Genomic DNA, 14,322 nt, shown 5'->3' with positions numbered 1-14,322 from the left:
TCATATATTTTTTTCCTTAGGTTAAGACTAAAAGGTAGCCATCTCAAGACTGTGCATATGCCTTCTCCTTTATCACATTCCTCATGCTAAAGTTTAAAGATGTTTCTATTCTATTGATAAATTTTAGGAGCGTTAACTAATAGAAAAGCATATCTCCGAATTAGAAGATATAGACCAATGCACAGAAAAATAAGAAACCAAAAATAAATAGATTGGTGGAGAAAGTAATGCAATTTTGTAAAGACTAAAGCCAAAAATGGATCAAAAGTGCTCCATTAAGCAAACTACGCAGCTCTTCTATGTACCAAGGTTGGGTGCTCGGATTGACACTGATGGGCCATGAGAGTATCTCCACTGATCACAGGCTGAGCACTTCTCCAACTTCACATTGTTTTCCAACGTACAGAATTTACAAGACCAAGTGTTGCATTTGGTACTAAAATCTTTTGGCTGTTGAGTGCCACACAACTCACATATGGGAGCCAATCTCTGCGATGGTACATCATTCACATGCATTAGAAAAGTCACTATGTTATAAGGCCATAGGTAGGTAGTGTTAATTATATATTTTAGAAGAATGAAGCCATAACATAACACTTTCAAGAGTAAACTCCACCTTAAAATAATTATTTATATAATTTGTAGCAAAAGAAAAAAAAATAATGTATGCAAGAATGAATGCAATATATTCGGATGCTTACTTTATTCAACAGAGTGCACATTGTACACTCCCACATTCCAGATTCTTCAGAATGTCGCCCAGATACACTTGATAAATTTGCTGAACTAGATCCTGCCTGATAATTTGATTGAGAATGTGAAAAGCTTTCTGATCCACCGCATCTTCGTTTAGGTCCAGTTTGATGCTCCTTGTCAGGTCTACTTTTCGGTGTATCCATAGTCAAATCTACAAATTCAGAAGTACTAGATGATGACTTAGCAGGTAAACTTGAATTGGTATCCTGACTTCTTTTTCGAGATAACAGATTCGAAGGTAGAGTAGAATTGTCTGTTTGTCTTGAGCTTCCCACATTTTCCCCCTTATGCACGATGTTCTCAGCAACTTCATAGTCAACATCTTCATGATCCAAATTTTCACAAGATTGAGAACCACACCATACGTCATCCTGTAATCTCCGTTCTGCAGCCATTGCAGCAGCTTGTACTGGACTAAGGGCCCTCATTATAACACTATCACCACCTAGACGTTTTGGCCCAGACGGAAGAAGAGATCCCAATTGTACTCTTTTTTCTGCAGCTTCCAGTGCAGTTTTACGGAGGGATGAAAGTGGAGGTTGACGGGAATAACCACCTAAACGCCTTCCTGGAAGATCAAATCCCTCCCCAGCACCACTTATTCCCTTAGCCATCAACTCTTCACATTCCTATGCATGATTAACAAACAAGGACAAATAATTTTTATAACTTACTAAGAACAGAACATAATTTTCTTCTTAAAAATTCACAGCTGCAAACAAGTATTTAGAACAATCATAGGTACCAGTGAACCAACATTTCAACTTTTCAAAAGATAATGTTACATGGAGAGGATTCTAAATGTCTTCTGTCTTGTTAGCAACCTGCAGTTTCTAGCATGACCAGCATTTGGGGATAAGTTGCTACAAAACAAAGTTCTGTCCTCCTTCTATTACATTTCCTTTCTTATTTATTTAATTTAATTATTCATTTCTATTATTATCATTGTTTTGATGGGAATCTTAGCTTATAAAAATGCTCAAAAGACAATATATCTTCTCACCAATTAAAATTGACAATCTGTGAATTTCAGTATGGTACATGTAGATCATAACAATCTGATCCTTAGATAGAATAGGAACCCTGCCAATGAAATTCATGTGCTAATATCTTCTGTGTATCGAGAAAGTCATAAACTTGAGTTAACCAGAAAAATATTAGCTAAAAAATACACTTGAAAGAAAATATGACAAATAAAGACCTCACAAAATCCACAAGGTAGTTCTATAATGCAAAGAGTGTGCATTTGAAAAGGCAAAAAATCTAAAGATCATTTTCCATCGATAATAATAACATCAGAGGACAAAAAGAACCTTTCTAAGTTCATCCCAGAGCTTGTAGAAGTTGGCATTATGAGGGCCATGGGCATTATGGCAAAGCTCATGAAGCATCGTATCCAGAACCTGATCAAACGGGTAGAAGTCCAAATCCCTGTTCGGTCTCCGTAGCCGCAACTTCACATGTATACCAGCTCCAACATTCAACCCCAGAAGACGTGGATTGCTTGGGCTACAATCACATGAACCAGCTCCTTAGTCATTCCCCAAAAAATCAAAAGCAACATATATCTAAACAAGCCAAAATCAAAATCAATCCCCCAAATGGAAAGGCAATTTGGCCTGTTTAAGCAAATGCACAATTTTCAAACTATTATTTCTAAGTTTCAATTAGCAGAAACCAAACCAGACCAAAATCATGAAGCAAAAAGAAAAATGATCCGAATCTTCCTATGAACAATATAAAACTTTCAATAAAATCAACCACTACACAAACTGAAATGATCCAATCACAAAAGCTGTTAATTTAGTACTAGCATATCTTTAGTCATTAAAACGGTGGCTTTTACTCCAAAATGAAAACTCTACTCTTCCTAACTCCATTGCTTCATTTTACCTCCATTACCCATTAACAAAACAACACTACAGGCAAGTGAAAGTTCTTGGTAGAATCACCATGGACGGTAAAGTTCTGCCTCCAAGTATTTAAATTTAAATAAATACAAAAGGCAAGTGAATGGCATTTTGCATTAATGAATAAATAAACAAAAAATGAAAATTTGAAATACCACATTTCAGAGAGAAGTTTGATCCTCCATTTGTGTTTGCGCATGATGGGTTGGACCTGTTTGGCGATCTTTTCCAACATCTTCGTGGCTTCTTCAGCCGCGGGTTTCCTCTTCAGAGCCCTGATTTCCCAAACCTTGTTTAGGTCGCCCACGTTCATCGTCCAAAACCCTGAAATCCCAAACTCTGCAAAAAAATTATATCGATTGAGAGAGGCGAAAGGGAATTGATGGTGAAAATTGAAGAATTTGAAAACGGCGATGATGGATGGTACCGAATCGCGCAGAGAATTTGGTGCAAATGGAGAATGTAGACAGAGAGAGTTGAAACGACGACGAAATGAAGCCTCTTTTTTATGTGATGCTTATTGAGGTTTGATATTAACGCGCGAGGCTGAGCGGGGTTTTGAATTTGTCGCACGTGTGGCGTCATTTTCTTAAATTATAAAAACGAAGGAAAAAATATACTTTTTATACTCCTGGATTAGGATCTTTTAATGACTAAGATTAATCCATGTTTAAAATTTTCAAAATTTGAAAAACAAAATAACGGAATGAAATACACGTTAGAATATTGATTCCAAAAAACTGAAGTATAAGATAAGAATATATCTCTATTATGATTGTAAGTATGATTAAAAAAAAAAAGTACCCACAAAGGCACAAACCCTATAAAGCTTCATTCAAGCAAGAAATTAAGCAAACCTAATGAACAACGTGGATGAGAAATTGAGAATCGAAAAATAAGTATTTTTTTTCTTTCAAGTAAGTACTTGACTTCTTAATTTACAATAGTCTATCATGGGCACCGTATGAGAGATGATGTCATGCTTTAACTGCAGGAAGTTCAATCCCTTCATTGATGTATGGGGAAAATTTTCTACCATTAGACATAGCACTGTAATGCCAACTGATCCACGCTTAGATAGCATTCTTTTAAATAAATGAAAAGTTATCAAAATATTATCATGAAAGCACTATTTATTTTTCTAAGGACCATCTATTAAGTAGGTAGGTGAACTGAAAATGATACTATATATTAAGTTTTGGAAAAAAAATTGCGTTACACTTTCATGCTCCAAGAAAACTTTTGGAAATGCTACTCTTACTCTTAGCATAATAGTATAAATTAATTTAAGAAATTTTAAATGTTATGTAATAATTTTAAGATATTACAAAACAATCCTAATGTTCAATAATTTAACAACAATAATATTAATATAATTGAAAAATAATTCTTATTTTTAATAAATTTAAAATGAGCCCCATTTTCCTCTATCCTCCTGAAAAGTTGTATGCAAAAGTTTAAAAAGGTAGGGATAATTTTTCGATTTTAAAAATATTGAAACTTATGATGAAGGGAAAATATTAGAAGAAAGAAATTTATCATTGAAAATGAGTAAAAGAGTTAACTCTCTACAGAAATCACTCTATGAAGGTTTATATACAAGCAAGATGCTTAACAGAAAATAACTAACGAACTAATTATAATTCCCTATAACTAATAATGCCAATACCTTCCCCCCTCCCTCAAGATGGGAGAAAGATATTCTTGATACCCAGCTTGGAGATGATGTTGAGAAAAGCACTTTGAGGCAAAGACTTTGTGAAAACATCTGCAAGTTGATGATGTTTTCTGACATGAATCAGTTTTAGTGCTCCTTTGTCAACTTGTTCTCTGACATAATGCAAATCAATCTCTAGGTGCTTGGTTCTTTCATGGTATGTGGGGTTTGTAGCAATGTGGATTGCTACTTTGTTGTCACAATAGACAGCTGCAAATGATATCTTAATATTGAAATCATTTAGCAAGTTTCGTAGCCAAGTAAACTCACTTGACACAAATGATAAAGCTCGATATTCTACTTCTGCAGAAGATTTACTAATTGTCTTTTGTTTCTTTGTCTTCTAAGAAATCAATGAATTTCCTAAGAAAATACAATATCCAGTTGTTGATTTTCGGCTGTCAAGACATGAACCCCAATCTGCATCTACATAAGCATGGAGGGATGTATCTGACTTGGCTTTAAAAAGGACCCCTTGTCCAGCTGTGTGCTTGAGGTATCTTAGCAGAATGTTTGCTGCATTCGTGTGTACTGAGCGAGGATTAGATACAAACTGGCTTAGTTGGTGAACAATGTAACAAATATTGGGCCTTGAGATGGTTAGGTATAGAAGTCTTCCTATGAGTCTTCTATAAGTTTCTGGATCTGGAAGTTGTGATCCTGATTCTGCATTCAATTTTAGATCAGCCTCCATAGGTACTACAGACGGCTTACAAGCAAGCATTCCAGTGTCCTCCAAAATTGACATAGTATAATGTCTCTGGCACATGAATATCCCAACTTGAGATCTTGAGAGTTCTAGGCCAAGGAAGAATTTTAGATTACCCAAATCTTTTAATTTGAAGTATTGTTGAAGCATGGTTTTTGCAGAGTGAATAGCTGTTTTATCAGGGCTGGCAATGACAATGTCATCAACATAGACCAAAATGGCTATGAATGATGAACATGTTCCTTTGGTGAACAAGGTGTAATCATGCTTTGACTGAATGTAGTTTTGAGAGGTCAATGTGGTGCGAAACTTATTGAACCAGCTTCTTGAAGCTTGCTTTAGGCCATAAATGGACTTATTCAACCTGCAAACAAGAGGTGCAGATGATCGAGAAGGAGATTCGTGGTTGTAGCCTTGAGGTATCTGCATGTAGATTTTCTTCATCCAAGCTGCCATTAAGGAATGCATTGTTCACATCTAGCTGAGCTAGGTGCCAATGCTGAGAAGCAACAAGAGACAAAAGGAATCTGAGAGTAGTAATCTTAGCCATAGGGGAAAAAGTCTCTTGGAAATCTAGGCCATATTGTTGTGTGAAACCACGCGCTACAAGTCTTGCCTTGTGTTTTGCCACAGTTCCATCAGAGTTCAATTTCAATTTGAATAACCATATGCAGGTGATAGGTTTCTTGTTGGGCGGTAGATGAGTGATAGTCCAAGTGTTGTTGAGATCCATGGCTGTAAGTTCATCTTGAATAGCTTGTTTCCAGTGAGGAAACTTGATGTGCTTGTATGTCTGTAGTTCATGATTTTTAGAAATTTGACAGATATAGTGGGTATGATGTGCTGTAATTTTTGAGTAATCAATGTAGTTTTGGATAAGATATAGAGGTTTGGAATCCATAGTTACATTGTAACAATGATAATCAGTAAGGTATCTGGGTTGGCCACACTGTCTAGTTGATCTTCTGAGTTGATATTCTGAAAATGGGTTAGGCTGAGGGTTGTTTTGTATGCTTGGTTGGTTGTCTGGATGGTGTTGTGTGTGTATAGGGTCAGGATCATCACAAATGTCTGGAGTAATCAAATTTGGAGTAATGTAAGGGCTGAGAGGATTAGTGGACCTTGTTGTAGAGTCTTTGTCTTTGATAGGAAAGATGTGTTCATAGAACTTCACGTCCCTTGATATGAAAGTTTCGAGAGTGGTCAAGTCTAACAACTTGTAGCCTTTATATCCATGAGGATAACCTATGAAAACTGTTGCAGTAGCTCTTGGACTGAACTTGTGTCGTGTGGATAGAAGAGTAGATGCATAACGTAAAGTTCCAAAGGTCCTGAAATCAGAATAGCTAGGTAGTTGTTGATGCAGAATTTCATAAGGAGATTTGTGTTGCAAAATAGGACTTGGTGTTCTATTCATTAGAAAGACAACAGTTTTAACACATTTTCTCCACATTTTTATAGGAACATTAGATTGATGCAGTAAAGTCCTAGCAATGTTAAATATATGTAAGTGTTTTCTTTCCACCACACTATTTTGTTGGGGTCTCTCTAAACAGGAAAATTGATGTAAGACATCTTTTTGAAGGAAAAAAATCTTTAAAAACTAGTTCTCTAGCATTATCAGACCTAAAAGCCTTAATACTAGTTTTGAATTGATTCTCAACATAGGAAAATAACTGAGGTATGATAGTAATACAATCAAATTTATTTTTAAGCATATATATCCATGTGAACCTACTTTTATCATCAACTAAAGTTAAGAAGTAACTAAAGCCATCATGAGTGAGGTGCCTAAAAGGTCCCCATTTGTCAACATGAATCAAGTCAAAACAATGATCACTGAATTTATTGGGATTTAGGAAAAGGGAGCCTATTTTGTTTGGCAATATAACAAGTGCTACAATGATAACTGGAATCTACATAGGTAAAATCCATTTTATTAGCAATTATTTTGTATACAAGAATGGGTATATGGCCTAATCTTCTATGCCAGGTTTCATATGAAACATTATTACATATATTCATATATTTAGAACAAAGAATGTGTTTAGGAAACTCAAAAACCAGTAATCCTTGCTTTTGCTTAGCAGTGCCAATCCTCCTCAAAGTCTCGAGGTCCTGTAGAATAAAAGAGTCAGTTTCCATTGTAAATTGAAAAGGATTAGTATTGATAAGAGTGACAAGGGATAGAAGATTAAATCTGAATGGAGGTATGAACAGAACATTGTGAAGAAAAATGTCTTCATTAATCTTAATACTGCCTATTCCTTCTACTTTAACTTTCGTGGAATTAGGCAGAAGAACATGCGAGTTAAACATGGTAGTATATGAATTAAACAATTCTTTGAAACAACAAATGTGAGAGGTAGCCCCAGTATCAATGATCCAAGTGTGGTGATCATTATTGAAGGCAACATTCATACAGATACCTATAACATTTGTGGCTATTGCATCAATTGTGGTTTCGATTTTCATATGATTGGTTAAGAAAAAGATCAATTGTTGACACTGAGTAGGCGTTAAAGTTGGTGCCTGAACAGAAGGTGAACTTTCGGGTGTGTCATGTACTTGATTCATCGAGTTGCTAGTACGATTTTTGAAGTAATTTGGTGGGTAACCCACAAGCTTGTAACATTTGTCCTTCGTGTGCCCCAACATGTCACAGTGAGCACATTTGGGTCTTTCTTTCACACTTGCACTGGCGATTCCCTGCTCCTCTGCGCGCTGCAGCTGCTCAGTCTGCACCCTCCCTTGGAAATGGCTTCTACGTCCTGCACTCCTAGGCCTGCCATTTCGAAACTCGCCAGTTAGAGCTACGGTTTCAGCAACAGTGGCGAAGTCGCCAGTGCAAGTGGCGAGATGCCCTTCCACGTTAAGTCACCAGCACTGCTGACGGTTTGGCCTTCCACGTGTCGTATGGCAGCGAAATTGCTATTGTCAATGGCGGTTTGCATGGAAAATGCATGCAGCTCACGTAAAAAAGAACACCATGCCAGAATTAGTTCCAAAAGGACCCCATTTGGGGAATAAGTTTTCAAAAGGGGCCCCTTTTGGACAATTTGCCAAGTATATTGCTTTTCAACTTCCTAGGGCTCAAAAATCCCAGCTCAAAGTCAAAAGGTTGCTTCTCCCGAAAGTTGATAGTAACCATGATAGGATTGATTAGTTTCTAAAACAACTATTTTTGCCAAGAATTCTCAAAAACTGTAACTCCAATAAAAGGGGACAACTGCTGTAACCATCGCTTGAATGTTTCAATACAAATTTGCAAAGTATTAATGTATGCTGGTTTATGGAATATATATGAAAGCAAATCAGCTCTTGAGAAATGAAGTATATAGGACAATCTGATATATGCACTTGTTGTGGCTGAAGTTTGCAAGTCTAACAAAGGTTTGCGATGGAATTTTGGATACAAGCTATGAAGACATTTAGGCTTCTCTTTTGGTATATGGTCTATTATTTTGTTTATGTTAGCTTATAATGTTTCAGGGTGGGGTTTGTGGCAGATATTTGCTACTGTCATCGTTTTTGTCTTCTGGTATAGGGTACATCTTGTACTCTTTATCGTTTTAATAATATTTGGCTTTTCAAAAAAAAAAAAAACAGAGATAATAATCAATCAAAACTCCTGGACCCTGCTGATTTCAATTTCATCATATTGGCACAAAAGGCAGCTAAAATGCTAGCCCATTTTTCAAGAATTTAACATGGCAGGGAAAAACATGCCTACAAGAAAATTTTAACACGAATGCATCTTATTACAATTTCTTGCGTATTACCCTTTCAAAACATGACAGGTTCTAAGGATTGAAATAAAACTGCATAATCTTAATTCTTAGGTGGTAATAAGCCACATTGAAACAAAAAATCTAGTTGACGACACAACAAAAGCAAATAAATACACTGTAGATACTAAGTATGACAGATCATGAATCATAAAAAATGTCCCCCAAGATGAAGATGGATGTCAATTTTTAAGTGGGTTCATTCTCTCCCTCAGATAGTAGAGTTTGGCCCTTCTCACTCTCTTCTTGTCAAGCACCTTTATCTCCTTTATGTTAGGTGAATACCTATCACAGTTCAAACATAACCCAGAGCTCAGGCCTTAACTACAATATTTGATTGAAGATCTTAATAATAAAAATATAAATAAATATTATCTAAATTACATGTAATATGACATAAAGCACAATCAACTGAATTAAAAATTCCAACAAAAAAAACTTACCACCCCCCACCCCCTCCACTCTTCCCAACCCAAAATTATGACAGGTTGAAAATGAGGATAAACATAAGATCATTAAATAGTAGTACGATCCCAACAACACATTCCAAGCACATAAAGAAACACCTTAAATTAAGCTCATAAAGATAACAAAAAAATCAATTCACTTGGGGGTGTAAGCGGGTCGGTTTAGGTTGGGTTTGGTCAAACCCGTGACCCAACCCAATCAAATTTGAACGGATTGGTTTGAGTCGGTTTTCTAAGAAGAAAAAAATGAAACTCAACCCAAACCAACCCGTTTGTAAATAGTTTGGATTGGGTTGGATCAACGGGTCAAAACATTTAATTTCATCTATTTTTTTAAAATGCAATATTTTTTATAAGCTAAATTTTTTATTAAATGAATCAAACACAACTGTTTCTTGTTAGATTTTTTATTAAAAAGAAAACTTTGTGATGACCTCACTCCACCCCAGTGACCCCACTGACTCTTAACTATGCATCTATCCATGGGGATGGAAAATTAAGCATACCATATTCAAGATGAAGAGTTTCAATAAGAATGGTGAAGATGAGTTTCAAACATTTTTTTCTACCAAAACTAATGAGCCATTATGATGCCTACTCTTTGTAAATAGATCCTAAATATTTTTAGAGCCCATCTAAAGTGGTTTTAATCAATAAAATCCTTCTAACTTTGATCCTAAAGGTTAAGAATGCATTGATGCTTACTCAATTTAGGTCGATAAGTCTATGTAATTAACCGTCAATAGTATTTGATTTTTTTTAATATTTAAAAATATATATTATATATTAATAATAATAATAATAATAATAATAATAATTTAATATAAATTAACTGATCAATAGGCCGGGTCAACAGGTTTAGATATTAAAACCCATGACCGAACCCAAAATTCAACGGATTTGATTGATTCGATTCAGATTTGATCCAAACACAAAAATTATCCAACCTAAATTGTTTGGGTCAATTCGGGTTCGCGGGTGACTCGCATCCGCTTACACCCCAAAGTTCACTTATTCCACTATAGATAATGCTTGCGGGGGATTACAGATTAAACAGGAATTAAAATTTACATTCCAATAAGTCTTTTTCTAAACACTAAATTAATGTGCATTAGAATATGGGGTTTTTCCCCTAGCTTCCACCAAAAAAGAAATGTGCATTTGAACAAGTTTTTGAAATAATTATGTTTACACTAGCATTTTTTTTTAGTAGTTACTCTTTCTAATTAAAAATTGCTTTTTTCTTTCTTATCATAAATTTGAGACATTTTTATTTGACAAGGGGCTTTATAATAAACAACCCAAACAATGAGCCCATTATTAGAATTCCAAATAATTATCATCACCTGAAGTAATTATTTATATCGTCTTTTTATCTTTATGGTCAGTGACACAATTTAACTAAACCCTCCTCAAATGCCAATAAATGGAAAAAGAATGTTTTACCAGTTCAAATAGTAAAACCATATCTACTTAAAATATGGGAAGGTAATACTTACAGAGGGAATAGAGATTCAATCCCAACCCCAGCGACCTGCCTCCTAATTCTGAATGTAGTATTGAGTCCAGCATTACGTCTTGCGATAACAATGCCTTTTATAATAGAGACACGCCTCTTATTTTCAGGTACTTCCTGTTATATCAGATGTTAGTAAACAAAAGATCATATTACTATCACAAACAAAAACCAAGCAAACAAATATGAATAGAAAATAAATTCCATACCACTTTGAGTTGCACAATATAACCGGGCTTTATGTCAGGTATCTCTCTTTGCCCTCTCACCTCCTCTACTGCCTCCTTGTCTAAAATCTAAAGGATATAAATACCAACCATTTTTACAAGTGACAAAAAAAATGTCATTATTTAAAACAATCCAGAGCAGCTACATGCCTGCATAATGTGCCTGGCAGTTTTGTCTAATCTCTTAAATTTGATACGAGGAGGAACTTCAGGCTCCAGCATCGAACTATCTTGAGAAGAAGAATCAACAGAAGTTGCCTCTGTTGACATAAACCTGCTAGCAAAAGGCGGTACAAGCCCCCCAGCTGGCTGGTACAAGCCCATTCCAGAGCTTCTCAGCACTGATGCTAAACCATTACCGGACTCAAATTGTGAGAATACCTCAGTCCCAGGTAATTTTGTAATCTGCAAAAGAAATGATGACAAAATCAAGCACCAATAAGAGTTTATATCACACAGTCAATTTGAGTCAGTCTATATACCAAGGCCACACCTTCAAAAAAACTAAACTGAAACATAGAATAAACATGGCCTTAGATAAACTTTTCCATAAGCACTTATAAGAGAAGAAAAAATGAAATAAGTTTCTTCATAAGTGAAATTAGGTATGCACAATTTAAAAATTAGCTTTTGGAGAAGCTGAAGTGAGAGAACTTCTAGAAATTAGCTTATGTATAAGCTAATTTTAGCTTATGGATAAACTTATTTCATTTATTTTTCTTCTTGTTTTATTCTCCTATCAACGCTGTTGGAAAAGTTTATCCCAACAAACCCAAAAATACCCCTTGAAGAGCTCTAAATACTTATGTATCTTTAATTCCTCTATTCACTCCACTCAATCAAGCATAATTAACAAGAAAACAGAGCAGATCACAACTATACTAAACATTATTATCTATAACTTAACAAACTTCCAATCACAATTCAGGATTATATGATATCAGTTGACATACTATAACACCATGTTACATCATATAGTCATTATAAAACCATAACGATAGGACTCTGTCATTCAAACACAACAAGGTGAAGATACATTCCCATCGTATTCACCCTAACCAAGCCTATCTTAATCTGATTAAAATACATCGATTGTCCTTGTTACTTGATTCAACAGCAGCAGCAGCAGCAGCAGCAGCACAAGATCAAAATCGAGTGCGAAAAAAGTGTAAGGAAATGAATGAAGCGGATGCTTACGGCGATCGGAGAAACGCGAGTGGAAAAGTTTGGGACAGAGAATAGCCGGAAAGGGGTCGGAGCTTGAAATTCCGGCAGAGATCGACGGAGGAATGGTCGGAGCAGAGATGATGAGAGCCTGCGAGAAGCCATAACCGAGGACGCAGCGAAAGAGAGCGAGAGAGAAGGGGAAAAGCCCTGTGTTAGGGTTTATGGCTTGCGCTTGCGCACGTGACTCCATGGGTACTATTTCGGGGTTAATTACGTAATGGGTCGGGTAAAACCCGGTTCCCGACCCGAATCTTGGTGGTGAAATACAAATTTGAGTTTTAGGTGCACAGTTTACACCGACTCTTAACACCCTATTTTGAAAATGAAACTCGTCGGAGTCGATCCATGGGTTAGATTGAAAACTTGGTTAGGATATTATATAAGCTTTTGGTATTATATTCACTCTCCTTTTTGGCCAAGTAGTCTCTCATTTGCTTTTTTCTTCTAATTTATTTTAATGTATATATATATATATATATATATATATATATATACTAGAATGTACTTTTTGGAATAATGTTTTGTTTTTAACATTCCAAAAGTACTTCCGAGAATAATGACTTTGGGTTTCAGAAAATATTTTCCAGAATTTTTAAAATAAACTAATGACCTGAAAAGTATTTTTTGGAATATTATTTTGTGCCATGAAAAGAACATTATGGAATGTAAAAAAAAGATTTAGAAGAATTCAAGGAGAACACTAAGACCATTAATAATCCTATATAAAGGAAAATTTGTATAAAATGAAGCAAGTGAAGTGGAGAAAACATATAATTAAAATCAATTCTTCAATCTAACTTTAAAAGATACTCCATTATAACAACTTGGACAAATTTAAGATATAGTCATATGTTGTTGCATATGTAAAAAAGAGAGATTAATGATGTTGTGTGAATGGACAAAAATAAAAACAAGAAAGAAAAGTAGTTAGAAACATAAACATACTACATTGGAGTTTGAAAGATAGAAAACCCTAATGCTAGAACAAGAGACCAAACAAGAGGGGAATAAAGAGAGATTGAAGAAAAGGACTCAAGGGAAGATGAAGGGAGAGTGATGAAAGAAAGGATGATATGTTGTTACTATGAAAGAGAGAGTGTGCAAGGAAAAGAAGAATGTTTGAAAAGGAAATGGTAGTTTACTTAGCAATAAAAGGGACCGGGTGTAACAATATCCTTAATTTAATCTAGATTCTATGGTTTAAATATGTTTTTATTATCAAAAATTTGGAGATTTTACTTTTTTTTTCCTAAATTTAAATTCTTATTTTTCAGTTTCTCGAATTTGCAATTTTTTTAAGTCTTTGTTGCATTAAAAATATTGTAATAAATTGTGCTTTTGAACAGGCAAAAATCAGATAAAAGAGACTAAAAAAATCTTTTGTAAATTTAAGGATCAGAAAAATACAAATTTTTATTTGGAGATTAAAAAATATAGATTCTAAATTTAAAGAATTAAAAATATAATCAAGCCTAAAACAACAATATGATTCATAAAAATAAGTCATGCCATATATGAATTGAAGAAATTTTCCAAGCACTCAACCTATTACTAATAGAGCAATGTTACATGTAGTGATGGAAAAGTTTGTGACAAGCAAGTTTAGATATAATGAAAACAGAAAAGTTAAAAATGCACAATTTAAGTAAAACTATCCCAACAAGTTAGAAATCCTAATAAAGCATATTTTAAATACCACCACCAAACCAAATTCACCAGTATCATAAAAATTCTATGCGATAACATAATTTTTCTTACGCTTATTTTACATTATAAGATCTCTTACTATCATTAATATTTTGACAAAAATAATTAAGGCGTTTATGCAACACCTAGCTACCTCTACGTAACACTGGATAAGATCCTACAAGTGGAAAGGGGGGCATGCCCATTTTCTTTTTGTTTTTCTTCTCATTTTTGTGGCGCATCCTGAATACAAAAGATAGATGTGAAAAATTGGATAGGAATTGTTGGTTCTAAAATTACTGCACCATAAGATCCTGGG

General features: G+C 34.8%; 2 protein-coding genes across 3 annotated transcripts; both read right to left on the bottom strand.

Moving 5' to 3' along the window:
• Nucleotides 1-87: 87 nt before the first annotated feature.
• On the bottom strand, nt 88-3,206 carry LOC114397589 (DNA-dependent metalloprotease WSS1). Of its 2 annotated transcripts, none has more exons than XM_028359698.1 (5): nt 3,094-3,206; nt 2,822-3,005; nt 2,070-2,265; nt 702-1,385; nt 88-489 (listed from the first exon to the last, which is right to left on the bottom strand). In XM_028359698.1, exons 2-5 carry the CDS (start codon nt 2,977-2,979, stop codon nt 298-300), a joined length of 1,230 nt encoding a protein of 409 aa, XP_028215499.1. In that variant the 5' UTR covers nt 2,980-3,005; nt 3,094-3,206; the 3' UTR covers nt 88-297. The 2 variants fall into 2 exon arrangements, with proteins under 2 accessions (XP_028215499.1, XP_028215500.1); XM_028359699.1 differs by having other exon boundaries at nt 2,825-3,005.
• Nucleotides 3,207-8,753: 5,547 nt separating this feature from the next.
• LOC114394854 (50S ribosomal protein L19-1, chloroplastic-like) lies at nt 8,754-12,490 on the bottom strand. Its single transcript, XM_028356521.1, has 5 exons — nt 12,288-12,490; nt 11,241-11,495; nt 11,073-11,159; nt 10,847-10,980; nt 8,754-9,165 (listed from the first exon to the last, which is right to left on the bottom strand). The coding sequence occupies exons 1-5, from the start codon at nt 12,417-12,419 to the stop codon at nt 9,063-9,065; spliced, it is 711 nt and encodes a 236-aa protein (XP_028212322.1). The 5' UTR covers nt 12,420-12,490; the 3' UTR covers nt 8,754-9,062.
• Nucleotides 12,491-14,322: the final 1,832 nt, after the last annotated feature.

Source organism: Glycine soja, chromosome 18, assembly GCF_004193775.1.
Source record: "Glycine soja cultivar W05 chromosome 18, ASM419377v2, whole genome shotgun sequence".
In the NCBI taxonomy this organism is placed as follows: domain Eukaryota; kingdom Viridiplantae; phylum Streptophyta; class Magnoliopsida; order Fabales; family Fabaceae; genus Glycine; species Glycine soja.
Note: the sequence above shows the minus strand (reverse complement) of the source record. Positions and strands in the feature narration are given on the sequence as shown.